The sequence below is a fragment of the Myotis nattereri genome (genome assembly GCF_964212035.1).
Source record: "Myotis nattereri genome assembly, chromosome: 4".
Lineage (NCBI taxonomy): Eukaryota > Metazoa > Chordata > Mammalia > Chiroptera > Vespertilionidae > Myotis > Myotis nattereri.
The window spans coordinates 15,400,384-15,427,612 of NC_138079.1; the positions used below are offsets into that span (position 1 = coordinate 15,400,384).

The 27,229-nt window shown below is 48.7% G+C and overlaps 1 protein-coding gene across 1 annotated transcript in view; it reads left to right on the forward strand.

Moving 5' to 3' along the window:
- The window catches only part of TRIO (trio Rho guanine nucleotide exchange factor), a 190,669-nt gene that overhangs the window by 127,412 nt on the left and 36,028 nt on the right, over positions 1 to 27,229 (forward strand). The window contains exon 32 of the mRNA XM_081090545.1: positions 25,898 to 26,190. Coding sequence (XP_080946671.1) covers positions 25,898 to 26,190 — 293 coding nt within the window. The remainder of the gene's footprint in view (positions 1 to 25,897; positions 26,191 to 27,229) is intronic.

The window sequence follows — 27,229 nt, forward strand, 5'->3', positions numbered from 1 at the left end:
AAAAAAACTGCCCCCTTGGAGTAAGGTTACTCTTTACAATTATTCATCTAAATCAGTGGTTCTCAACCTTCCTAATGCCGTGGCCCTTTAATACAGTGCCTCATGTTGTGGTGACCCCCAACCATAAAATTATTTTCGTTGCTACTTCATAACTGTAATGTTGCTACTGTTATGAATCGTCATGTAAATATCTGATATGCAGGATGTATTTTCATTGTTACAAATTGAACATAATTAAAGCATAGTGATTAATCACAAAAACAATATGTAATTATATATGTGTTTTCCGATGGTCTTAGGCGACCCCTGTGAAAGGGTCGTTCGACCCCCACAGGGGTCGTGACCCACAGGTTGAGAACCGCTGATCTAAATGAAACCATGAGTTTCTGTGTGACTGGGGTGAGATTCTGAGGGACATTGTCCTGCAGGACTGTGCAGAGTGTGCAAGGAGGTGGGAATATAGATCATTTTCACCAGTGTCTGCACTTTCATTATAAATCCCATCAGAGGGCTGCTGAGGAGGAGTTTGCCACTGAGTGTGATGGTTCCAGAGAACCAGTCACTTGCTCAGTGTGTACATATCAGTGGCTCCTAGTGGGGCCCCTGTGTTTGCCTTCCATCTGTGCAGAGCTGGTTGTGGGTCCCATCACAGCATCTCCGTGAGAAACACATTTGCGAGGCGGTGCTGCCTCTGGTTTTGTAATGGGCCTGCACATCTCCATATAATCTGAGTGCTTTCTGAAGGATTCGTTTTCTTATGGTAACATTTCACACTGAATTTTAAAAAATACTCTTTCTCAAACCCTCCCCAATCTAACTTCCTTCTTTACAGACACTATGGAAAGATTTTGGAGGGGCCGAAAGAGAGGGGGGAAGGGCTTTGGAGCGTTAAGTAAGGAGGCTGACCTTTGAACTCTCACCCCACAGCCAGCTTTGTGTGGGCGAAGGGTCCTGGCTCCCCTGTCGGTGTGGATCAGAGCAGCCGCCCCTCTGAGACTTCAGCGCCTGAGTGTCAGGGCGCCTGGTGTGGTCTGATCAGCAGCAGGAGGAGTACTCTGGACAGCTTGGTCATTCCACAGGCTGCTGTTCCAGGGGGTTATCATTTTCCCAGATCTTTTCTAGCCAAGCACAGACAGGGACCCAGAGTGCTTATTATTGGAAGGGCCTTTCAAACCTTGGAGAGGACAGTAAACAGGCTCACTGCCGCGACCGCCTCGCGAGGCAGCTCTGAGGTCCACGTTATTGTTAATTGCAGTGCAGCCCTTGGTGTCCGAGTCCATCCTTCCCCGCCCCCACCCCTCCCCAGAGTCAGCAGAACTTTGCAATTACTAGAAGGGAGACTATTAAAGGTCTGTTCTTAGAGAGGGATTAGGTTCCTGCTGTCTCAAAAAATAATTAGACCGTTTCAGCCCTGGATTATGGTACAGACTGTTACCGGAGGAGGGAAAGGGTGTGTTTGTCAGCTTGGGCTGCCATACCTGCATGGCTTCAGCAGCAGAAATTTTGTTTTCTCATAGATCTGGAGGCTGGAAGTCCAAGATCAAGGTGCTGGTAGGGTTGGTTTCTTCTGAGGCCCCTCTCCTGGGCTTACAGACGGCCACCTTCTTGCTGTGTCCTCACGTGGCCCTTTGTCTATGTGTACACCCCTGGTGTTTCTTAAGGACACAGCCGGTCCTATTAGATTAGGACCCACCCCGACAGCTTCATTTCAACTTAATCACCTTCTTAAAGACCCTATACAGCTACATTCTGACATGCTGGGCCTTAGGACTTCAACATACAGATTTTGGGGGGACACAGTCAGCCCATAACTAGGGGACTGTTGAGCCTTAGAAACTTAATAGTAATAACAGACAGGGTGTGTGGAGGGCTTGCAGGGAGCCAGGCACAGGAATGCTTTTCTCTACATTTTAATCCTCAGGGTACTCCCATGCGGTATATGCCGTTATCACTCCCGTTTTATGAGAAGTGGAGGTCACAGAAATGAACCTGACCAAGCCTAGTAGGTGATGGAGATGGGTTTTAAAAGAGCAGTCAGACTCCGGGCTCGATTTCGTAACCACTGAGCCCTGCTCCCCATGCACACTGAGGGACCTGGGTTCAGGGAGCAAGCTGCAGCCTCAGGAGAAGCCCAGCGGCTCAGGCCCCGTCATTGGTGGAGCAGCCGGTTCCGGAGGCCGGTCTCCAGCCCACTGCACGCGAGACCTTGCTTTCCTAGAGCTGCGTCCGTCCCCGAGAGGCCTCAGCCTCCAGCAGAACCTTGCTCTGAGAGGGACCCCCTTTCAGCTTTCTGATGGAATGAGGCAGGGGGTCCCGCGGGGGTGAGGCCGACGGAGTCCTAACGAAGCATGCCCGACTCCGGAGACCAGGTTCAAAGACGCAGATCTGAGTTTATTGTGTAAGTGCAGCAACATATATAACATTCCGGACCAGTCAGAAGTTTACACCATCCTTAGGGCAACCAATGGTAGGAAAGATCCGGGTACTGTGTAGGGGCTCTAGGGGGCTTGCTCAGGCGGGCGCTGCCAATTCCTGGTGTGCCGAGGAAGCTTGTATAGGCGGAGTGCGCTCACACCATTGCATCCGCCACTGCACTGAGATAAATCTCCTGAGCTCTTCCCACAATGGATTATAATTTCAGTTACCTTCACCCGCATGGAAACCTGCTCTTCTCCCTCCTTCCTGTTGGCCGCACCCCCCCCCCCCCACTCCCCTAGTGCAGCCCAGAATGCAGTCACAGTGGGCCTGTTGTGAGAATGGGAGAACCAATCCCCAAAGTAAAAACATTTTTTTTTCAATCCATTTGCATCCTGGAGCAGAAGTGTTTTGCTCCACAACCCATATCCTCCCCACCCAGCTCCCAACTAAAAATTAATCAAAATCAGCTGCCTGGTCAGCCAGCGCTTCCCCAAAAGACTTGGGAACTAGGCTAGGTCAGGTGTTCTCTCTCCAGGCCCTCCCTGAGTGGCCTGGGCCCCACATCACCCACTCTGAAGTTTAACAGAATCGGGACTCTCCAGTTATGGTGACATTGCTCTAATTTTTTTAACACGATTGCTTTTGCTATTTTTTTTAGAGAACGCATTTGAGAGGTTATCATCTCATATTGCCACTCTGCAAACAGCCCACAGCGCTGATGCAAACAGAGAATGTCACACAGCGAATTAAAATGCAGTGTTAACAAGGTGCATTTGAATGTTTCTTTTGTTAAAGAAAGAGAAAAACTCACATCATCCCTTGTGAAAAGATAGAAAGTAAAGCAATGAAAAGGAGCCTCTCGGGTTTTTGGCACCCGATGGAGTGGGTGGATGCCCAATAAAGGTGCTTTTGTGGGTCGGCCGCTGTGCTGGGAGCAGCAGGAAATAATGTGTGAATGGAGCCCTAAGAAGCAGGATTTAGCTATGCAGTCCCTTCCCTCCCCCGCGGAGGCTTATCTGTGGAGTAAGGAACCGTACAAACGCCCTCTAAACAGGAGTATCTTTGTGCGTGGAACCTGAGAGACGGGGTCCCGCTGGTGCAGCTGTGCTGAGGCCGGTGCTGTGGGCACGCAGGGCAGAGAGGAAACGCAGGGGAGACAACAGGGCTGGGGAGGCTGGACAGAAACCACCTGGAGCCCTGTGCTAATGAAGCCCCGTGGTTCCCCAAAGCCCCCATTCCCTCCCAAGCCCCCATCCCCTCCCAAACCCCCAACCCCAACTGCAGAACCACGCTCCACTGTAAATAACCAGGCATCAGGACCAGCATGAAGACAGACCACTGAAGGCTTATCAGTATTAATGTTCCAGTCTCAACTAAACATTACTGATTGTTAAAGGAAGTTATCTTACCTAAGAATAGACAAACATGCAAATTGACCGTACATTCGCTATGCCTTAAGCCACACCTACCAGCCAGTCAGTGACTCTATGCAAATTAACCCAACCAAGATGGCAGCCAGCAGCCATGGAGCTGGAGCGAGCAATAGGCTTGGTTGCCCCAATGATGGAGGAAGCCAAGTTTCCCTGCCGGCTCTGAGCTCCACTCAAAGCAACAAAGTTTCAATTATAGAAGGTAAATAAACCCCAGATACCTGCTTTCAGCCAGCCGTGGCCACAGAGCTGGAGAGAGCAGGAGTGGGTTGCCCCTGGCAATGGAGGAAGCCAAGCTTCCAAGCCGGCTGCTGCCTCCTCTCAAGGCAACAAAGTTTCAATTATAGAAGGTAAATAAACTCCAGATACCTGCTTCTAGTCGCCATGGCCACGAAGCTGGAGTGAATAAAAAAAAAAAAAAAAAGGAAAGGCTGGGAGCTTCGGTCGCCAGGGGGCGTGGTCAGTCTGAAAACAGCCATCAGCCCCTCACCCAGGCTGGCCAGGCACCCCAGTGGGGACCTCCACCCTGAAGGGGGTGTGGGCAGCCTGAAAACGGCTCTCAGCTCCTCACCCAGGCTGGCCAGGCACCCCAGTGGGGACCCCCACACTGAAAGGGGGTTTGGGCAGCCTGAAAACGGCCCTCAGCCCTTCACCGAGGCTGGCCAGGCACCCCAGAGGGGACCCTACCCTGAAGGGGCTGTGGCCAGCCTGAAAACAGCCACTAGCCCCTCACCCAGGCTGGCCAAACCCCCCGGGGGTGAGGGTCCCCATTGGGGGGCTTGACCAGCCTGCAAACGGCCATCAACCCCTTCACCCAGGCTGGCCAGGCACCCCAGTGGGACCCCCACCCTGATCCAGGTCACCCTTCAGGGCAAACCAGTCAGCCCCCACCCACGCACCAGGCCTCTATCCTACATAATAAAAGGGTAATATGCAAACTGACCCTAACAGCAGAACGATTGGGAATAACTGGTCACTATGACACAAACTGACCACCATGGGGCAGACGCTCAATGCGGGAGCTGTCCCCTGGTGGTCAGTGCACTCCCACAGGGGGTGCTCTGCTCAGCCACAAGCCAGGCTGATGGCTGCCAGCACAGCGGTGGTGGCGGGAGCCTCTCTTGCCTCCTCAGCAGCGCTAAGGATGTCCAACTGCAGCTTAGGCCTGCTCCCCGCTGGCAAGTGGACATCCCCCGAGGGCTTCCAGGCTGCCAGAGGGATGTCTGACTGCCAGCTTGGGTCCGATCCTCCAGGGAGCGTGCCTAAGCCAGCAGGTGGACATCCTCCACGGGGTCCCAGACTGCAAGAGGGCATAGGCCGGGCCGAGGGATGCCCCCGAGTGCACAAATTTTTGTGCACCGGGCCTCTAGTAAATAATAATCCTAATCGTTATGCCATTTGACTTTTGATCTTAAATGCAGCTGATACTGTTTTATATCTGTCTTGTGTTTGTAAGATTTTGGGGACCTTTTCATCCTAACATTAATGGCCTGAATATTAGTGTTTGTTTCTGCTTCAAAAGTGCTGTAATCTCAATAGAAAGACTTTGCATCCTTTGGCTCATCTGAGTTTTCATTTTACAGATAGTTTTCTTTTAAGTATATTTTTACTCCTGCTTTAAAAAGTATCATTTGTATATGGACCTGTTTTACTGGATTTTTTTTAACTTTGGTTCCTATCATGGGAGAATAGTATTAAGAACCAGAACCTGGGTGCTAGTTCTGCCCACTGCTACGTGGTGCCATGACTTACGGGTCTTTTCCGTGGACATGTATGTCCACACATGTCTACATTCATATTTCCCCCCTCTGTCTCTGACTGTATGCATATGTATATACGACACATGCGTTCCTGTCACACTGAACCTCCAACTTCTGTCCAACTACATGGGCTTCGTTAGCTCTCTGCCTTCCTCCCTGTAAGCTTTTTCTCTGACAGCGAGATGCCTGCATCTCATCACCCAAATATACTTACGTATTTGTTCAACCCTAGACCGGAAGCCCACTTTTTCCTCTTTGGGAATTGGATATTTTTTACCTAAAATGACTTGACTGTGAAGACTCACCTCCACCTGCTCTTACTGCTGACCTGACCCTGTGAGACACGGGCTTACAGTTCTTTTTGTCTTTGGTTTTACAGGGTCCCATCAAGATACTGTTTTTGAAAGTCACTTAGGTGAGCCCCTACCTCCCGCACCCTCTCTGGCGTGGCCATGGTTTTCCTGGGTTTGTTTGTTATGATGTTTACCTTCCATTTTGACCACACACACCCCACATCCTGATTGATTTTGATGATTATTTTGGGGGGTATGTGAACATAACCATGGCTCCATGAGCCAACACTCAATTTCCTTACATATAAATATCTTTCATTTTTTCTTCCCAGCACCTCTTGCCTCTGGTCTTCACAAACGCACGTTGTATAATATCTTTAAAAGTACAGTCTTCGGCAGTGGCTCTTCTGTTTTCTTTGTGACATTATTAAATCTATGTCCAGCCATCAAATGAAAATATCAAAAAACATATTAAAAAAATACTGAAAAACAGAATTTCTTGTGTTCCTGCACAAACTCTAATTTTTAGTTTCTGCATTGTGTGTCTCCTGCCAAATGCCTAACGTGTTTGTCCTTAACCCACCGCATTTAGTCAGTTTGGGCGTCTTCCTTCATTGCAGGGCTCACTCCCTCTGTGCTAGATTGATCTGCCTGGTCCAGGCGTTTCCGAGGCCCTGGCCACCTACCTCTCAGACGGTTGTCATTGCTTCCTGGCCACCTTTCCTACTTGCAGGATATTCTCACCTGCAGACACACTCATCCTCCTCATTCCCGAGCTTCTCGTCACTTCGATCTTCTGCCTGGTTATGGCACATTATTATTTCCCTAGAACTTCTTCCAGCTCACTGCAGCCACCAGCCTCAGCTCCCACCTTCTCCTTCCCCTCCTGCCACAGCTCCCACCAAGCTCTCCTTCCCACAGGCTGCGAGGCCACCTTGGGTCTTTCTTGCTTGAACTTGGCTCGGATTCATCCAACAGATTCCCGGTCACACCGCCCAGGGAAGCTTTCCTGCCTGTTGGAACTTTCTCCGTCTTCCCTTTTGCCTCAGCGGACTGTGGGTTAGCATCATCACTTAGCCAGCATCAGCCCTCTGCTGGTTCCAGGTTGTTGGTCCAGCGGGTTAGATTATCACTCCCTCCAGGTTGGGATCAGGGGGTACCTGTACTTGATGCCATTTATCGTTACTTGCTTTATAAAGTGCCTTATTACCTAGTCAGCACCCTGTGACCTCACACTTCATGAACAGAAAGAAGGGATGAGAAGAGCATCCTCCCGCTGTGCTGCGTTTCTGACAGATGTGAACTTGAAATTGAAAGAGAGCAGTCACTGGGGAAATTTCCCATATAGCTTAGCCAAAATATTTTATTCATTTTTTTAAGCATCATTCCCTTCCTCTTTAGTAGAGAACATATATTACACATAAAGTAATTAATTTCCCTGACAGCTCTTTTTTTATTTTTTAATTAATAGTCCTGGCTTGGCAGTCTGTGTTTTTGGAAAGGGACAAAGTAAAATATTTAATAAAGGTTGTAGTAAATGAAACCTTAGAATGTCAATTAACTTGATTTTCCTTTAGGACATAATTTTTACTGCCTTTTTTTTTTTTCTTTCCAACAAGAGAGAAGATTATTTATTTGGTTGTAAAGTTTTGGGGTGTTTTTTTTTTTCTTGCATAAAAAGTGCTCTGTGCAGAATTCTGCCTCTTGGTTGGCTCTGGCATAAGGGCATCGTCTGGATCTGCCACGGGACCGTGTATAGGGAGAAGCAAGCTCGTGCTTTGCTCTTGGTCCTTTAAGAAGCAGATGGGTACCGGGTTTATTTGTACCGGTATCATTGTGATAATACCACGGCTAGCTCTTTTTGAGCTTTTACACGGACTGATTTTAGTCTTCACCTTCCTCCACGCCCCCTCCGCCGCCATGCTGGCCTCCCTGTCCCCGGGACCGCAGGCGGGTGGGGTCTTGGCAGGGGCCTCCCAGGGACGTTTTATAAATGGAACTCTGTTGTGTGGGCGTGTGACTTGATGTTTGTACGTGGATTTTGGTAATAGAAAGCTTTATTAAATATATCGAGTTCTTTTTTAACTTAAAAAAAAAAAAGCATATGGGGCCTAACGGGGGCCTGGAAATGCCCGCTCCCACTTCTGGCTGTTTGCCTGAGGGAGGTACACAGTGCCTGAGACAGCTTTCTCGGACGCCCTGAGTGTATCCTCTTCTTTCTTATGGTTGTTTATTGTCTTAAACTGAGAAAGAATCAGAAGTCTATGCAGTTTTCACATTTTTTTTAGTTTGACAATTTTTAAAATATACTTTGCAAAGGAGGGTGGTGGGAGAACCCAAGTTTAACCGTTTTTAAAAACTAAGGAGCTAAAAAAGAACATGTTTCTTCAAAGCAATAATACAGCACAAATAAAATCATACTATCAGGTTAGATGAAGCAGAAATGAGAAGAATTACTCAGAAATTGAACTCAAGAAGGGAGCACCTAATTCTGTTAAGGTACGTGTAGGCTTCAGCAAATAACACCCCCTCCGGAAATGTCTAAGTCACTGGGGGCCGCGTGATAGTCTGCACCCCCATGCGGCCATCGCAGTCTAATGTGGACAGCGCTCGTGAGCTCCTTGAATTCATGAGAAACAGGAGAGCGCATGCCCTCCTGAAGTCAGCCTTCGTGATGGTTAAACAATGGACAGTCCCTCCCAGCCATTGTGCAGTGTGAGACAAGGGGGAGAACACAGGGGAACTTTCCATAAAGAGCAGGATTTGTGTTGGCTAAAGAAAATGTCCAGTTTCCAAAAAGGACACAGATGAGCCTGTCTAAGCTGCCCTCCTGAAAACGCCTTTGCAAGTCACAAGGAAGGGCCTTTCTCTCCATGTGCGTGGCTGCTGCTGGGAGAACGGGGGGAGATGTGTTTCTAATAAGTGAGGAGCGACCTGGCAGCACACTGATGTCACTGTTTCTTCTTGCTATCAAGTCGCACCAGGAGGCAGTCGGTTGTATATCTCAGAGAAGACCTCCGTCCGTCCGAACGCTCACAGAGCCCCAGTCAGCAAGCCTGGCGCAGACGGGTCCCCTGACATTTCACTGAGCAAGGAAATCGCAGCTCTGGCTGGTGGAGGGGAGGAGAAACATCTGGTCTCACTGCGCCCTCAGAATTTCCTTGAGCTCCAATTAGAGTCACTGTGGTAGAATGTAATCCAGGGCGGCTGGATGTTCCCACATGTGAAACCCACTGCACAGCAGAGCTGAGAGGCAGGCGCAGCGAGAGGCTGTCCCGGGAGGAGCTGCAGATCGCCCGTGGCGGGGCCCCAGGCCGCACGGCCAGCCAGTGTGCCTGCCCCCGTGGCCGCCCCCGCCGGCTGCTGTGCCTGTTGAACCTGATTTTGACGAGTGGCTTACGCTGGCTGCTCCTTGGGACAGATCGGGTGGGGATCGGCGCCTTCAGCCTCCAGCCAGCTCAACGTGCACCATGCCAAATGGAATTAAGCCGGTTGATCCACTGGACTCGCTTTCTCCCGTGGGCTCAGCCTACCGCAGCAGCGCGCAGCCGGGCACCTGCAAGTACTGGATCCTCGACCTAGGTACCCGTGCTCCCCGCCCCTGCACCTGGCTGCCTTCCAGGTGGTGCAGGACGATTGCGTGTGCCCCTCTGAGGTGTTTTCGCCCTGAAGTGTGTTATCTGCTGTCGGCTGTGTGAGAGGGGGCTGTGTGGGGTGGTTTGTGGGGACCTCTCAGAATGGGACTGTGCTCTGTGCAGCCACAGGCTGATTGCTGGGGTGTAAGGCACTCTTACTGTCTGGGGACTGCTTTTGATGATCCCTTTTTTCTCATAAATGGCATGTAAGCAGGAACGTAATCTAAGCTGTCAGTTGCCTTCTTATGATTTTAGTTCGTCGTATGTCTGTTTCAGGTTTAATTTCGTTTGGGATTTTTCGGCAACCCAGCCAAGAAGGGGCAGTGTCCCATGTTTACATGTAGATTGCCCGGTCCCTTCTCTGAAGAACTGCGGCCATGTGATAAGATGATATAAAGTCATATGGGGGCAAGGGATCTCCCGGTAACCCCCAGGGCATTGCAGGGGCGTGTGGGTATATACCGGGCTCTGGCTTTATACACAAAACTAGAGTCAAGACCAGCAAACACGACTCCTGCCAAGTAAATCAGCTTCCCTCCACTTGAGAAAAGGCCAGAGGATGTAAGAGAATGAAGTGAAGGGAGGAATTAGGTCTGTGGGTCCCCACAGAACTGCAGTGCTGCAGGGGAGGCTGGCCACCATTGACATCTGTCCAAGCCGTGTAGTCGTTAGAATGAGTCCTCACGGGCTGACCCCTGCATAGGGCTGTCTCCCGCATCCCGGCAGGCACGGCGTCCACAGGGTTTCACTCCTGACCTGGGCCCTTGCAGTGTGTTTGCCTCCCCTCTGCCAGCATATTCACAGGTGCTTCAGGGGGGGCACAGGAGGGAGCCCTGGGCTCTGGTCATTGTGAGCTCAGTAGAGAAGGGTTGGGGGAGCGACCCAGCAAAGAAGGGCTCCGAGGAAAAGGGAGCCTCAGAAGATGTGCTTCCAGATGTGAAGGGGCCTGGCACTGTTGACATGTGTGTGTGTGAAATACCAGAGGCAAACAACAAACGGGCCGGAGGGAGTAAGTGTTGGCTGTGTGAATATTAAATTTGTCGGTAGAAACATTGTTCTGGATACTATTTCTTGTATTTTTTTGTTCACCAAGCTATCAAAACACTTTTTTAAGTCACTGACCATAACATGTTTTATGTTTATGCTAATTACAGTGTTTAAGAATGGCCTCCCTCTGTGGAGGTGTCAGGCTGGGCGGGCCCCTAGTGACACTGTGACCAGGAATTCTGCACTGGGCGTGTGAAAGCAGGTGACCCTGTGGCCTCTTTACTGAAGATAATACTGTCTGTGCAGTGACGAAAACAACTGATACCATCAAAAGTCTGATTCCATGTCAGTGGTTTCGGGTCTCTAGTAAATTATCTCTCTAAACTTCATTTCTTCATCTGCAGGATGGGAATGACAATAGAGCATCCTCTCAACGTATCATAAACATCCCAAAGTTTAGGCCAAATTTTTATTTATTTATTCATTTTACTGATTTTAGAAAGAGGGAGGGAGGGATGGAGGGATGGAAGGAAGAGTGAGAGAGAGAGACAGACAGACAGACAGACAGACAGACAGACAGACAGACTGATTTGTTGTTCCACTTATTTCTGCATTCATTGGTTGATTCTTGTATGTGCTCTGACTGGGGATCGAACCTGCAACCTTGGCGTATTGAGACTGCGCTCTAACCAACTAAGCTGCCCAGCCAGGGTTGGGCTGAAATGTTTTAAAAAGCAGTTTTTCTAAGAAGTAATGGATTTTAAGGAAACAGCATTCTTCTAATAGAGGGAGTTTTGAATCACAGCAGTGTTCCGGCTTCCTGGGCATTCTTCTGGAGGGGCATTATTGAACGAGTACAGGAGGACAGCTTGCAAAGATATTTTTGGTTTTCCCTAGATATATTTTTGCTCTGGCAGTTCTCAAACTATAATGGAAACTCCAGGTGATGTTATCCAAGCTGTCACCACCAAAATCTTAATTAAGCTAACACAGATTTGGAAAGAAATTGATGTCCAATGGAATTTTCATGGGAGAAAAAAACTAATCTCTTTACAGTAAAGGACAGATGAGAGTAAGCAAAACTAGTTTGACTTTTTTTTTCTCCTGGAGGAATAATGTCCGTTTTTCCCCCAAACCTTCATAGTAATTCCAAAACCATTTCCTAAATGCCATGTTACATGAGTGATAATTTAATGCAGTGTGATTCCCCGTATTAAATTAATAATGGGAAAATATATATGCATCCAATTGAAAGCGGAAAAAATGACTTTGAGTAATATTCCAGAAATAAATCCTAAAGTAACTTTAAAATGCCCAGTAAATCCTAGAGAGGGATTGTAAACCCTTTCTTTATACTCACAAGCAACCTGGGGGTTTGTTCGTTGGAGTACCTTGGGAACAAACAGTTTTTCTTTCTGACATATTCATCCGGGCGTCCTCCTTGTCCAGATGTGAATTAGTCTTGCTTGGGACGATCTGCGTGGAAGCGTGTTTTTATTTGCAGACATTGCCCTTACCAGTAACTTACACAGCCCTCAGCCCGGGAGTTTTACTGCTGAGAGGCGGGAAGGTCAGGAAGAACTGTAAATTACCTTTTAAGAGGGTTCCTCTGGGAGAGCCCAGCTCTCTCAACAAGATAGGGGAACTCTTGCATTTGTTCCCATTCTGAAATAAATGTACCCTTTTATGGGACACATGGAATGTGTTCGGTGCTGGACCTGGTCCCCCGAGTGGCCTTCTTTAACACGAAGCAGGTCCATGTTCAGGGTGAACTGCGTGCCTTATGGCTCCTGAGCTGTCTTCAGGTCTCCTCTGGTTTTTGCTTTTCGAAGAGGAGCGTGGATTCTCAGCAATGCACTTTTTGTTTTTATAAACTAAAGGAAAACATTTCAAAGACTAAATGTAAGAAAGACGTTCCTTTGCTGAAACAGAGTCTGAGCCCACTCTGGAAGCAGGCAGCCGGCCAGCAGCAGGGCCCCCTGCACACCGAGGGCGCCCGCACGCAGGACGCTGCCTCCTGTGAGTGAGCGAAAGCCACGCAGTGCTCAGCACAGTGCCGTATTGTTTCAGCCATGAAGGCTGGTTGTTTCACACAACTTACTGTGCAAACTGAAGTCTGTCTCATAGTTCTTGCTCTTTCAGTATTTTCTAATGAGTCAGAGTTTAAGACACAGTGTGCGTAATAAAGTGCAGACAGGATGGTGCTGTAGAAGTCAGACAACCGGGGCCCTTGCCTGGCTCACCTTGCCAGTGTGACCTTGACAGAGTCTTTGTTAATGTCACTCCACTGCAGTTTCCTCACCTGCAAAAAATAAAAATAAAAGTATGCCTGCTATGGGTATGTTCTCCGAAGGCTACATGGAAGGTTATTGCTTTCCTTTTAAGCAAACTAAAATTTTAAAATAATTTATTTTCTCAGTTTTCACTGATCAAAGCTGTATATAATTGTCACTCTGAGCTTAGGATGACAATTTGGGGGGACGGCCATTTTGCACACTGATGAATTTATATACATTTCCAGCCAAAAAGCAAAGAAACTTACCATTATTTGGCCTTACTTAGGGCGAATATAAAAATTTGAAATATTAAAACCTTTTAAAGTGCACATTTAAAAATAGACTGAACGGTTCCCTCACAGTGCTCTAGAAACCGGGGTCGAAGGTGAGGCACCCCCGAGGAAATGGCCTTCCCTGGCTCTGGAGTTCCTTCTTCTCTCAGCTGTCATCTCTCTCTGGAATGTGGCCTTTCTAAGTATTTCCCTTCAGCGCGGCTTCAGGGGAACAGGAATTTATGGCTTTTTCCTCTGAAGAATTTCCTCCAGGTGCTGGCAGTTGGCCTGGGGGGGTGAGTGAGCAAGTCCATAAACCCTGCAGCCTGCCTGGGGGCCTGGGGGCCTGGGTAATGAGCCTGGAGTTGGGGGGGCTCCCTCATTTCCTCTTCCTGGCTTCCAGGACTGGGGAATAGGGTGGAGTGGACTCCGACCCACATGCTCACACAAAACCATCCAAACCTTAACAAAGCGCATCTCGCAAAACAGGTAGTTTCTCTGAGACTATATGCTAATTATAAAAAAAAGATTGAAACATTCACAGACACATGGCGCAGAAGAGGGAAATAATGCCATAGGCAACCACTGGTAAGCTGGCCCCGTTTTCTTCTATGTAAAGTGACGCATCTTTTATTACATTTTTAAAATCTGACTGAAGGAATACATCCCAATCCTTTCTATTGTCCATTTTCTCAAGTACACTGTTGAAGAAGGTTTCTATTGTGACATCGTGTTAACATTAATACCGATTTGCCCTAGCTGGTTTGGTTCAGTGAATAGCAGGGGTGGGCAAACTTTTTGACTCGAGGGCCACAATGGGTTCTTAATCTGGACCGGAGGGCCGGAACAAAAGCATGGATGGAGTGTTTGTGTGAACTAATATAAATTCAAAGTAAACATCATTACATAAAAGGGTACGCTCTTTTTTTTCAATAGTTTTATTCATTTCAAACGGGCTGCGGGCTGGATCCGGCCCGCGGGCCGTAGTTTGCCCACGGCTGGAATAGAGCATCAGCCTGTGGACCAAAGGGTCCAGGTTCGATTCTGGCCAAGGGCACATGCCTGGGTTGCAGGCTCAACCCTAGTAGTGAGCATGCAAAAGGCAGCCGATCAGTGATTCTCTCTCATTGATGTTTCTCTCTCTCTCTCTCTCTCTCTCTCTCTCTCTATATATATATATATATATATATCTCCCCCCTCCTCTCTGAAATCAATAAAAATATATATTGAAAATTTTTTAAATAAAATTAAATTAATACCAATTCATATTGTCAGGAAATGGACCTATACTGTATCAGCATGGAGACTAGAGGTATTCATTCTCACGTCCACGGCTACAGCCACAGAAGGACTTCTGGAACACAGTGGACAGCCCTAGGAAACGCCTCTTTCCCTTTTATCTCTGAAAGCTGGTGGGTCGCTGGAAGAAGTGGCCAAAGGCCCCGCCGCCCATGCGAGGTGGAGTAAGGAGTCTTCAGTAACAAGAAGGGAATGTGCTTATTTATGACGTCGAGCTAAACACCGGACGTTTCCCCTTTGTCTTTCTCCAGCTGGAAAGAAAGCCAACGTACAGCGCTCACCCCAGCCTTCCTCCGCCCCCGCTCCCCAGGCGGAGGCTGCTGCTTATTTCCTACATGGCTCCCTCCTGCCCTCCCTGCCCGGCAGTGCCAGTCCGTCACCCTGGGCACTAATTAAAGCCACAGGCAGGATTTGTGCAGTAATTGGCGTTCCTAGCAGAGGCGTCCTCTTCATTCCCTTTGTCTCTGTGCCTCTTTGTTCCTTCCTGGAACAGCTCCGGGCCTTCCTGTCTCCTTCCTTCTCTCTGCAGTTGGTTCCTCAGCTGCCTGAACAGCACGGCTGGTGACAGTTCCTAAAAGCTTGACGTATGGGTGAGGAGGAGTGGGGGCATCTTAGAGCCACCTTGTCCTGGGCTCGGTCACTCCTCCCAAACGCCTTCCTTATACATGGGGATCTCAGATCCCATGCTGGATGCGTGAATAGCCAGAAACAGTTGCACCAGCCCTCTTTTACTTCTGCCATTTTTTGCTATTGTCGTTTCAGTATGTGATCTCCTGGAAGGAGTGTGGGCAGTCCTTGAAAAATTACAGAATCACAAGCTGAGAACTAAAGTTCAGCCTTAACCGGTTTGGCTCAGTGGATAGAGCGTCGGCCTGCGGACTGAAGGGTCCCAGGTGCGATTCCGGTCAAGGGCATGTACCTTGGTTGCGGGCACATCCCCAGTAGGGGGCATGCAGGAGGCAGCTGATCGATGTTTCTCTCTCATCCATGTTTCTAACTCTCTATCCCTCTCCCCTCCTCTCTGTGGAAAAATCAATAAAATATATTTAAAAAATAAAAAATAAAGTTCAGTGCCACTCAATTCTTGGAGGATGGTGGCAGGCAGGGTGTCATCAAGTCGCATGTAGCTGAGGTTATGGCATTGCAACCCTTAATCCCTGTGTTCTTGGAAGTGGACACAGTGGGCTTTTTGCCTTCTCACCTGTGTGGTGACCCCACTTTCGACGACTTAGCTTTAATTAGGACAGCATTTTGCTTTTGGTAGAGGTGCTACTAAAATACAATTGTGAAAAGAATTCCTAATTGGTTGGGGCTTTTCGTTTCTTTGTTTTTGAACCAAACCACCGGGGACCCTAGAATATAGTACTAGATCTTTGCTTTGTGGTTTGAGGTGGGGGGAGATCGTCCATTTCCTGATTCTCCACAGCTGTAACTCTTTCTAAACTAATATTCCGTCCCTGGAGCCTGAAACTCCAGCTAACCTGCGGGCAGATGATGTGAAGAGTGATGCGGCTTGGCAGGCTCACTGCAGAACATTCCAAGGCCGATTTTGTTTTTACTTAATGCTATATAGAACGAGTATACGGCTCTATGAAATGAGATATGTGGCTTTATGAAAACAGTTTCAAGTTTGCATGGTTTATAGCATATTTGGGGTAGGCGCGGTCTTAGGCAGTTCATGCATTTTCTAGAATGTAGGGGAAAGACTTTGGCATGTTGGCATTCTGAATCTGGTCTTAATTTAAAATAATAAACTTCTATATGAATGAAGAGAGAGCTGTCGCCACCTGAAATAAATCAGTCACATAGTTTAAACTGGTAACTGCAGACTGTTCTTTTAAACCATCTTGCATGGGATGTCTTTGTCTTCATTTAAAGACACTTCCAACTTTAAAAATCTACAAATCACCCCCTTAAAAAAAGCCTTGGTTTCTTCTTGAAGAAGGCAGCCTAAGTTATTTCGTGGGGGGTTTTTTTTGTTTGTTTTCAATGAGTAATAAGAAGACATCAACCAAAAGCATCCATATTCATCAGGAAGACTGTTGTTACAAATGTCGGCCTCCTTCAATTAAGAGAGCACTTTCATGGCTAACACTTTGTGTTTAATATCAGGAATAAGTATGCCCAGAGTTAAACATCCATGTTCTTAGCAGTGTTAGGACCTCTGCTAAGGCAGAATCAGACAGAGCGAGTGCTGTGGGGGCTTATTCCCTTCAAGTTAACTTTCTATTCTTTTCAAGGACGATCATCTAATTCAGGACAAGAGTAAATACTGTATTGCCTTGAGAGTGACTTCCCAATGAAGAATCCAGAACACACTGTTAGCACAGAGCAGCCTCCTTATCCCTAAGTCAGAGGATACTAAATGCTAAGTAATCTGGTAAACACACAGACTTTGTGTTTGCATAATCTTTCTTTGTGTAAGTGGCGTTCGTCATTGGGCTTCTCAGGAACAGAGGGTCTCAGCCCCTGAAAAAGCCTACTGAACAGAGGGGCATTCAGGGGTTTTCCTGGTTTCTGCGCCCGCAGCAGAACGGGGCCAAGATCAGCATGCCGCAGGGTGCCATTAATTGCCTGCCTGGCGGGCCGGGTGGCCATGCCGTCCGTCCCACGCAGCGCCCTCCCCTGCAGAGTTCCGGGAAGCAGCCTGGACGTGGGCTTACGCCTTTGTTTCCTCCTGTAGGAGGGAAGGTGGACCCGGGTGAGAAGTCGAGGCCTCTTCCCCCTCTGCCCTCATGGGTGTCAGGCCGCCCCTCTGGCTGCCAAGCTTTACGTGGAGCAGCACCGCGTGGGGCTCCGTGTGGGCAGGAGGGCCACGTCCGGGCTGGGCTGATGTGCGGGCTGATCCCCCAGCTGGTGACACCGAGGGCGCTGTGGCTCCCCCTTCCGGAGTGTGAGGGCCGGGAGGTGGACATCAGTGCCTGCAGTGTGCAGGATCTGAGCGTGTGTTTCTCATTTTTATGTAATCTTCTGGGAAGTTGTCTTTCTTTCATCCAGCAAGGATATCTTGAAACATCTGCTTTTGTCCTTGGGTAAAAGTCAGGAATCTGACTCCCTTGGGAATTTCTTTTCTTTTTGTGACAGCTTAGACTTTTGGTTGCAGAAAAAGCCTGCTCTTCATCTCCCGAAAATATATTTCAAGGGCTGGCTCCCATAAAAAGCAGAGAGAATGGCCCTGTCATTCCAAGAAGATAGGGCCAAAGGCTAGAAACTCCCCTTGAACAAAGCCAGTGTTTGCACTGGGGGGGGAGAAGGGCTGCATCCGAAAGTAAGCACTAGCCCTAACTGGTCTGGCTGAGTGGATAGAGCCTCGGTCTGAGAACTGAAGGGTCCCGGGTTCGATTCTGGTCAAGGACATGTACCTTGGTTGCAGGCTCGATCCCCAGTAGGGGGCGTGCAGGAGTCAGCTGATGAATGTTTCTCTCTCATCAATGTTTCTCTCTATCCCTCTCCCTTCCTCTCTCTAAAATCAATAAAAATGTTTTTTTTTTAAAAAAGTAAGCTCCAACATAAAGCAGAGTTTAAAAAGAGGAGAACGTCTGATAACAGAAGTGTTTTGTAACCATGTGGTTCAGCAGTGTGTGACTGTCTGTGCCTGGTTCCCCATGCCCCCCCCCCCCCCCGAAGGCGTGTCAGGTAGGCACGCCCCGCCTCCACAGTGCCAGGAGGATGTTGTCACAGCCACCACGCTCATCATGCTCTGGAAACCAGCCGCCTGGTGCTAACCTGGCCCAGCCACAGATCACGGGCACTGAGCGATCCTGCCCAGCGATGAGCCAGGGCCTGTGTGTTCAGGGCCTGGATGATTCATTGCAGTAGATTCTACTGAAGTCCTTACATTGATCAGAACTAGTCCATTCTTCCGGTGGTTCACTGTCAGTAATGCCTCTTTCCTCATTATTTCATTTCTGAAGTGCTTTCAGATCCACACTTCGGCAACATGCCATGTGCTGTTTATCTGATTGGCCAAGCAGAGGATTACACCGTCTCCTTTCATTTTTTTATTTAATTTCTCTACATTTCTTTATTGGAAATGCAAGTGATGAGATTCAAATGGAGAAAGACCTTTAAATGAGATGGTTTCTGTCTTGGCTGGTGTTCTCAATGGTTAGAGCATCCGCCTGGGCAATGAAAGGGTTGCAGGTTCAATTTCCGGTCAAGGGAAGGTACCTGGGTTGCAGGTTCAATCCCCAGCCCTAGTTGGGCTTGTGCAGGAGACAACCAATTGATGTGATTCTCTCACATTAGTGTTTCTCTCTCTCTCTCTCTCTCTCTCTCTCTCTCTCTCAATGGAAAACATATACTAGGGTGAGGATTAAATAAACAAACTGCGACCGTTTCCTGACTAGAAATTCTGGCAGCCTTCCCCTCACAAGCATGAATTTGAGAGGAAAAGTGATGCTTGGAGTTTTGCATTTGTTGGTTGGCATAAGCATATTTTCCAACCATTATGTAATGTTTTAACTCTTTTCAGAAACCACCCTGAGAACAGCCTTTAGGTTCTCTGAGAGTAGAAGATCGAGTTTGCACGTTCTGATAGGTTAGATGGATGTCACAGACCTCGTTTCTCTGCTCCTGGTCAGGTGGTGTTGAGGAGGCTGTTTTCTGTTCATAACGTGGCCCCTAGGACGAGAGCACAAAACAGGGAAACTGCTGTGTGCATGCGCCCACACTCCTTGCTTTCAGCCTCCACAAGAAGGTAGAGCAATTGTTTCTAATTGAGTCCAGTTGTTTCTTTGAGTCTGTTTTCATTAATACCCGTGATTGCAGTATATTGTGTTCTTTCACTCAGGGGTCCAGGAGGTGGGCTGCAAGTGAAGGCTCCCCTGTGAGTTGGGCGGGGCGGGGCGCACAGGGAGCGAGTGTGTGGGTCATTTGTGTGCAGGCAGCAAGGACCATGTGTTCTTCATTACAGCTGTGCTGGACCTCTGGTTGAATCTAGGGATTTGGGTTTTTTTTTAAGAAAGCTGGGGAAATTTATTCTTCTCCTTCATGTTTTCTGTTTTCACATCATATTTGAAAGCAAGCACAGAATTCACATTTTCACATCAAGGACCCACAGTGAAATATTTCACCAAATTGTGAACTAAGGTAAAATGTTCACCCAGTGTTCCCGTGCCTCATTTTCAGCCATGCCCATCCTGCAAAACGAGTGTCCAGTGCCTCTGGACAGCCTCTAACTTTTTTAAAAGAGTCTTCCCCGTGTTAACATGAGTTTGTGTGAGACTCGCAGCCCAGAGCGGAGCCTAGAACACCTGGACGCAGGTGTGTGCAGAGAAGCGGCGACTCGGTGAGGATGCAGTGCCCAGTCCGAGTCTGCCTTTCAGCCCCTGATGCGTTTTCAGTCTGCACTGGAGCAAAGTAAGGATCGCCGACTCGCACCTGGAAGAGCGCCGGCACATAGGAAAGAGTAGAGTAATACCTAAAGTGAAAAACTAGAAAGCAATCAAGTTTTCAGACACTCATTCACAAATAGGGTGTAGATTTAAATTTGAGAAAGGATTCTAGAAAGACCTAATTCTGTATTCTGAATCACCAAAAGTGTGACCGTATCTGGACAGGTCAGTTTCCTAAAATTCCCCACGTAATACCCCAGCTTCGACTTACGCCTCCAACCTTGTCAGCCACTACACCCAGCACTCGCGTGTGGAGGCGAAGTGATCGCTGTTAAGACTGAGAGACGACTCCTGGAACTGCAGCTTCCAGAATAATTTACAGGTCACCTTACTTTTTATGTAATCCTCAAGAGGATTTCTAGTGTGTTATGGTCTATTTTGTTTGTTTGTGTTTATTCCAAAAAATGGTTACCTTGATCCCAAAAGCAGGCGAATTAAAATCCAGTTTGAAAATCATAAAGATGAGTCATTTACACAGAAAAATGTGCTCTAGAATATCTGGACCAACCCAGGCAGCAGCCCTAAGCTAAGAGTCACTTGCTCTTTGCTTTATAAGTCACTTACAGATCTGATTTTCATATGTGTATGTCAGCCTTCCTGGTGTGGTAGAAGAGTTTTCTAAATAAAAACATGGGTTTGCTGAATTGAATTCTTGACCAGACAAAGGTTTAGTAGACTCAGTGCCCCTCACTAAACCCTGCCTGGTCTGTTGGAACGTAGACTGCGTTATCTTTCTCTGGCACATCGCAGTCACTGATAAATAAACATTTCTCTAAGTCTTTACGGCCAGAATGTCATCAGCATTTTGCGTGGGGCGTGTGCCGAGCCCTGAGTTGGGCTAATCCAGGTCAGAGCGGATGTGCCCGACGTCCTGGCGTTGTTACCTGGGCAGATAGGGTTGAACACCGCCCGTGGACGGAAAGATGGGCATGCCTTTCTTTAAAACGAGCCAGTTAAAGTTGTTCCGGGAGAGTCTGGAGGAGAATTAGAAATGCGAGACAGCCCTTTATTGGGAAGCCTCCCAGTGCTGAACGCGCGCGTCTGTGTGGAGGCCGCGCCTCATCAGACATGGCTGGCGGTCAGCGTGGGTCCCTTGTGCGCGTTTAGCGGACGGTGTGTGGAGCACGGGAGGCCTGTCACAGCAGACGTGCAGGGACAGTGAAGCCCTGTGACACCAGCCGTCCAAGGGCGCAAGCTTCGCCCGGTCTTCCTGCTGCTGCTGCCCAGGGGGCTTGTCTTCCTTCCACATGTCCCAGCTCCACTCTGTCCTGCTTTCTTCCTCCTCTTTTGCGATTGCTTTTTCTATGCAAAAAATGTGAGTATTGCTTCATCTGCGTGTTAGGCTCTCAGTTTACAAAGACATTTTTGTTCCTTTCCCCCAGCAGCCGGGTGAGGCGCCAGGCATTTCACAACCAGGACACGAGGGCCTTGTGAGAGATACCCAGGCCCAGTGCAGACCCACCAGGGGGGCTCGATCCTCAGCCCCTTGCTTCTGAATGCCCATTGGTCTGTGAAGTGAGCACTGTAAGGGAAAGGCAGGCTTTAAACTCTAAAGCGCAGCAGAAACACAGCAGCAAACATCTCTGCCCCTGCCATGTGTGGTGGAGACAGTGGAGGAGACATGCTGAGCCCTGCAAGGAAGTGGGCAGATCTGGGGACAGTCAGAGTCAGAGGCCGGAGTTTGTATTCAGGGCTCAGTCCTGCTCAGCAGTCCAGTTTTCACTCCAAACACTCAGAAGCATCTTTAGATTTTTCTCTTCTGAAAGCGAGGAGAGGGTTAAAATGAAATGTGATCCTTCGTCTGCAGCTAGCAGGATATGGACCCTTTCCTTTTCTTCTTACGTGTTTTTTTTAAAGTGCTTTATTAATCACAGATGTCTCAAATTTACAGCCTGGGACTAGAAGACGATTTCTCTTCTCCCAGCAGTTTTAGGGGTGTGTGTGTGTGTGTGTGTGTGTGTGTATGTGTGTGTGTGTGTTCACATGGCGGAATTCTTTCCTGTGTGGGGCTGAGGGTCAGGGCCCAGCTTTGCCCTCCTTTCTTTAGCTTTTTCATTATTTTAAGAAGAAATCTAGCATGGACTTTGTGTGAACTCCAACTTCAGCCAAGAAGCCGTCTCCTTGGGGTTGTTTTCCCCTCAAAATAAGACAAAATCTACTTTAATTGATTTTTCTCTCTCGGGGCTTCAGGCAGCTCACAAGTGGCTTTCTCGTACACACTTGAGCATTTTTTTAAATGACTTTGATGTTCTGATCTATCTCTTTATGCTGATGTTTCCTTTGTCCCCTTAATAAGGGACAAGTTATTTTTTTAATTACAAACAGAATAAAGTAATTCAGTAGGTTGTTTCATTCATCCTTCACCTAAAAATGATTTTGAGAATGTCTGAGCATGCTAGGTTCAACAATTGAGCATCAACGCATGAACCAGGAGGTCACGGTTCGATTCCTGGTCAGGGTACATACCTGGGTTGCAGGCTCGATTCCCAACAGGGCACGTACAGGAGACAGCCGATCTATGATTCTCTCTCATCATTGATGTTTCTCTCTCTTCCTCTCTCTGAAATCAATGAAAACATAATTTTTAAAAATAAATAAAAATGGACAAAAATTCCCTTCTTGGTTTATCTTCGCTGCTAGCATTTTTTAAGTCATAAATACTCCAGCAGAGTGAAGTAATGTCAGGCAAGTGATCTGGTGCAGAACTGTTCAAGAAGCCCTGCTGTTCCCTGCAGAACATCGGTCCACAGCAGCACTCCGAGCGTGGCCTGGCTCTCTGCCCCTTCCCGGTCCAGGATGGTCCATCCAGGCCTCGGCCATGTTTAGTGCTCGACCTGCCAGATGAGGGGGAGATCTCCTTTGAACCTGCTTTCCAAAGTGCAGGGGACCAAATCCTATGCGGCTGAGCCCACAGAGAGAAGCTAGGACACAACATCTCTAATTTCTTTTTCTTTTGAACCAATTTGTACAACTACCAGCTCCTTTCCCACGTAAGGCTAGAACGCCCTGAGCATCATCCACCTAAAGCAGTGGTTCTCAACCTTCTGGCCCTTTAAATACAGTTCCTCATGTTGTGACCCAACCATAAAATTACTTTCGTTGCCACTTCATAACTGTAGTGTTGCTACTGTTATGAATTGTAATGTAAATATCTGATAGCAGGATGGTCTTAGGCGACCCCTGTGAAAGGGTCGTTCGGCCGCCAAAGGGGTCGCGACCCACAGGTTGAGAACCGCTGACCTAAAGACAGTCCTGCTCAGCAATCCAGTGTTCACTGTAAACACGAAGAGACATCTTTAGACTTTCCCGTTCTGAAAGCGAGGAGAGGGTTAAAATGAAATGTGATCCTTCTTTGTCTGCAGCTGGCAGGATATGGACCCTTTTCCCTTCCTTCTTATGTGGGTCCCCAAACTGTTAGTGATGGACCGCAGGTCCTGCTCTCCCACGGATGCCCGCCGGGTCCCTACCTTCAGGCTCAGGCCCTGCCCTCGCTGCTCACCCCGGCCAAGAGCTCCCTCACTTTTCTGTAACCCTGCGAGTTTGGGTGGACAAGGAGACAGGATTCCGGTAGGCATCCTCTTTCCACTTAGGATTCATGTTGTCTGCTGCATTGCTCCCATGCCAATGCCCCCAATCCTCATTTTTAGGCACAGAAATACATGTGCAGTTCATTTGTTCACATAGGTGGTGTTCCCCATTATTCTGATGTCTGAGTATCTGCTTATGAGTGTAAAGACCTAGAGTGTATATGGGCCTCGGTCCTTTGCCTGCCTCCTGGTTCATAAAAGACACGGCAGCTCTCCATCAGTGACACCTCGCCCCATCCAGGCCTGTCAGGGGTGTCGCCCCCACCTCCACCGGTGCACCACCTTCATAGGTATTTGTCTTGGGCAGTTATTCAACGGAGGGCATATACATTGAAGAAATGACTGTTCTTACTGGTAAAATATGGATTGTGAGTCAGCTTGGCGGATTTCTTTAGGCTGGAGATTTCTGATGTTTCCATTTGGCACTTAATAAGCACCTACTGTGTGCAGGGCCCTAAGAGTACAACAAGTCACAAGACAGATGAGCCCTTGCCCTCATGGAGCTTACATTCTCTAGTACATGGGTGTTAGCCCCGACTCCTTCAAAGGCTGGCTTCAGTGCTGCCTCCATGGAGCCCTCCAGGATCACTCCACCTGGTTCCATTTCTTCTCAACCTCTAACAGGCTGAGACTCACGTATAGCATGTGTCCATTCTTGCCTGTACAAAGTCTGTGTGACTCCAGGAAACACTGTGGTCAGCCCATGGGGGGAGGAAGTGGGTATCATTCATCTCCATCAGGTGGCAAGTACAGGGCCTGACTCTGAGTCAGCACATTAAATGACTGAAATATGTCACCATGTCTTTCTAATAGTTACTACTTGGTTGAATAAATTATCACCTAGCATGTGGATTATCCAGACCCTCCCCTTCCTGGTCCCTCCTGTTCTCACTGAGGGTTCCTGAGGCACATCTCCTTCCTGTGACCTTTATGAGTCCCTGAGAAAGCCCCTCAGCAGTCTCGCTTCCTGAATGTCAGCTTAATGGTGTCATTCCCCCCTGCCTCCTCCAGATGGCACCTCCGGAAAATAAAGCTGATGTGGAAGTGTTTCAGTCACTCATTTAAAAATAAATAAAATTAAAAACCTGTATGGTTATATGTGTTCCTACACACACATATACCAGACATATGGAGGGGGAGAGGGGATTACTCTTGAGCAGAATGCTACTTTGATTCGTTCGGAACCAAAGTCGGCCTCTGAGAAGATCTAGATTTTTAAGAATGAGACACCCTCCTTGAAATGCCTCATCAGTTTATGGACGATTGCACCCTCTGCCATGGGCGGCTTGGGCCAGGGGAGGAATGGGACAGCCATTAGTCGGGGCCCCGCTGTCTCGTCCAGGCGTCTGGAGCTTGAGTGGCAACGGTTGTGGCCTCTCACTAATCACAGGTTGGGAGGAAGTGACTCCCTACCTTTTTAAGTGTCTCACATAATGGCCTGCAGGCCACAGAGGTAAATACAGCAAAGGCAGGTGTCTGTCTGGAAGAACCTCTCCAATGGCTTAGTTTCATTTATTGTTGAGACTTCAAACGATTTCAGAAAATACGCATAGTGAATGCTCTTCCTCCTGCCATCCCCTGTGGCAGAGCCCGGGTTCAAGGACTCGGGAGAAGGCCGGCGTCCACAGTCACTGGTTTTCCGTTTGTACGGGAACGCCTCACACATAGCCCAGGGTCTGTTGAGTGTCAGCCGTTACCTACGTTTTTTTACATCTCCTTTGTTCTCCTGAAAAACCATCCACTCGGAGCTGACTACATTTAATGTTTGAGATCCGAGGAGAAGTTTGGACATAGTTTCTGTAAGTGTTTTGGTTATTTGAGGAAGAACTCCTCCTCCTCACATATTTCTTTAAGAAATGTGTTGTTTAGTTCATTGTTGCTGGTATGGACTCCACCGTGGGAGGCAGCTTGGCTGAGGCTGAGAGCAAAGAAGCGCACGCCTGTGTAGTGTCAAAGTGTGGCTGTGAGCAAGGGGCACGGCGGACCGCCCAGCACTCCCGCCAGCCTGGCCCCGGCCACTGGTCACCGACACCGCACGTTCCGGAGCTGCTGTTTGTCACAGAGTCCGCCCGGTCCAGTGTACACACACACGCATGCACACATGTTTCTTTACTGAGATGTACTTTTCTTCACTGGGAGTGAGTCAGACTAATACACTTATCCAACGGGATTCGTTTTTAATTTCCTGTAAATTCTTCTTTAAACCATTCTTTATTGGGTTTTGTTTATCGTGAAAATAACTTAAACATCCCATCCTACAGTGCCTGTGACCTTGTACGTGACAATGACATTTTAAAACTGTGACAGTGATACTGATTTGGAGACTTGGGATTTTTTGGAGGGGGCAGTACATCCTGAGAAAAATCGTCTCTAGTGTAACTCAAGTGTGTGAAGCATTTGAAAAGCGTGTGTGTGGGATGGGCCTGCTCTGTGGCGTTTCTGCCCGTCGGGGGAGGCACGCACTGGGCGGTGCTGGGGCTCCTTGGTAATGGCCTGACTGGGGCCACATGGTCACGCGTTGTTGTCTCTCTCTGGTCCCTGCAGACTCGCTGTCCGTCTCCAGTAATGATGCCAGCCCGCCTGCCTCCGTGGCCTCCCTTCAACCCCACATGATGGGGGCCCAGAGCTCCCCAGGCCCCAAGCGCCCAGGCAACACGCTGCGCAAGTGGCTGACGAGCCCCGTGCGGCGGCTGAGCAGCGGCAAGGCCGACGGGCACGTGAAGAAGCTGGCGCACAAGCACAAGAAGAGCAGGGAGGTCCGCAAGAGCGCCGACGCCGGCTCGCAGAAGGACTCGGACGACAGCGCGGCCACCCCGCAGGACGAGACCGTGGAAGAGGTCAGTGCCGCTCAGCCCGAGCCGGGCACCCCAGAGCCCTCCAGCACGTCCTCCGGGTTGTGGGCATGGTTGCTGGTCTGACTGTTCTCACTCGGTTCTGTGCTCTGTGGTGCCTAGGAGTGTGGGGGGCCCACGGAACCCCTGGGAGCGGACTGCTAGACTCAGTGGGGACAGGCCTGGGAGGAGCTGCTCCAGGTTAGCAGGGTCAGGACCTGCATGAGGCTTCTGCAGCCAATCAGAGGCCTGGGAGCTTCCCTCCCACCCCTCACCCCACCCCCACCCCAGGGCAGGGCACCCTGGGCCTGCCCTAGAGCAAGTGGGTGCCCTGTGCTTCAGCTTCTCCCCCTCCTTCACCCAGGGCCAAGGCCAGGAGTGCTGGCCTGAGCTGCCCGTCTCAGCAGCCCCTGAGGCTGGAGAAATGTTTCCCCCCCATTTTCACACTTACCTCTGTCCTGAGTAGTAAACACTGGATTATTTCCCTGTCATCAAAGATAAATATAGGTAGGTCAGCCAGGAATTTTTTTCATTTCCTTTTGTGGGGGGCTCAGTGGGGTTAATTATACTTTATTCAAAATTCTTTCATGATCCCCAAGTTGGGCTGGAAGACTGGTGGTGTCCCTGAGGGGCCTGCAGAGGCTTTGGCTAGACCCACCCCGATCCCTCATAGGCTTGGAAAGAAAAGGGCAGAGGGAGAGAATGGACAAGCTCTGTGTCGTTTAATTTATTTGTGGATGTGGGTGTCCTGCTGCCCCCCACCCCACCCTACCCCACCCCACTGCACGCTTTGCCGCGGGCTGTGCTGGAGTGTGTGGTTCATTGCATTCGCATCTTTCTTCTAAATCTGTATCCTCTTAGTAGAAATAAACTGAATTTTTTTCCAAAAGTAAGAATAGAGGGATATTAATGGGATAATTCCGATTCTTAAAATGCACCTTGGATTGCATTTTTCTTTACACCGTTATTATGCCCGTGAATTTTATACTAGCGAGGTGCCAAAAGGGAAGCTTAACATGGGCCAGAGGACCTGGACACCATCAGG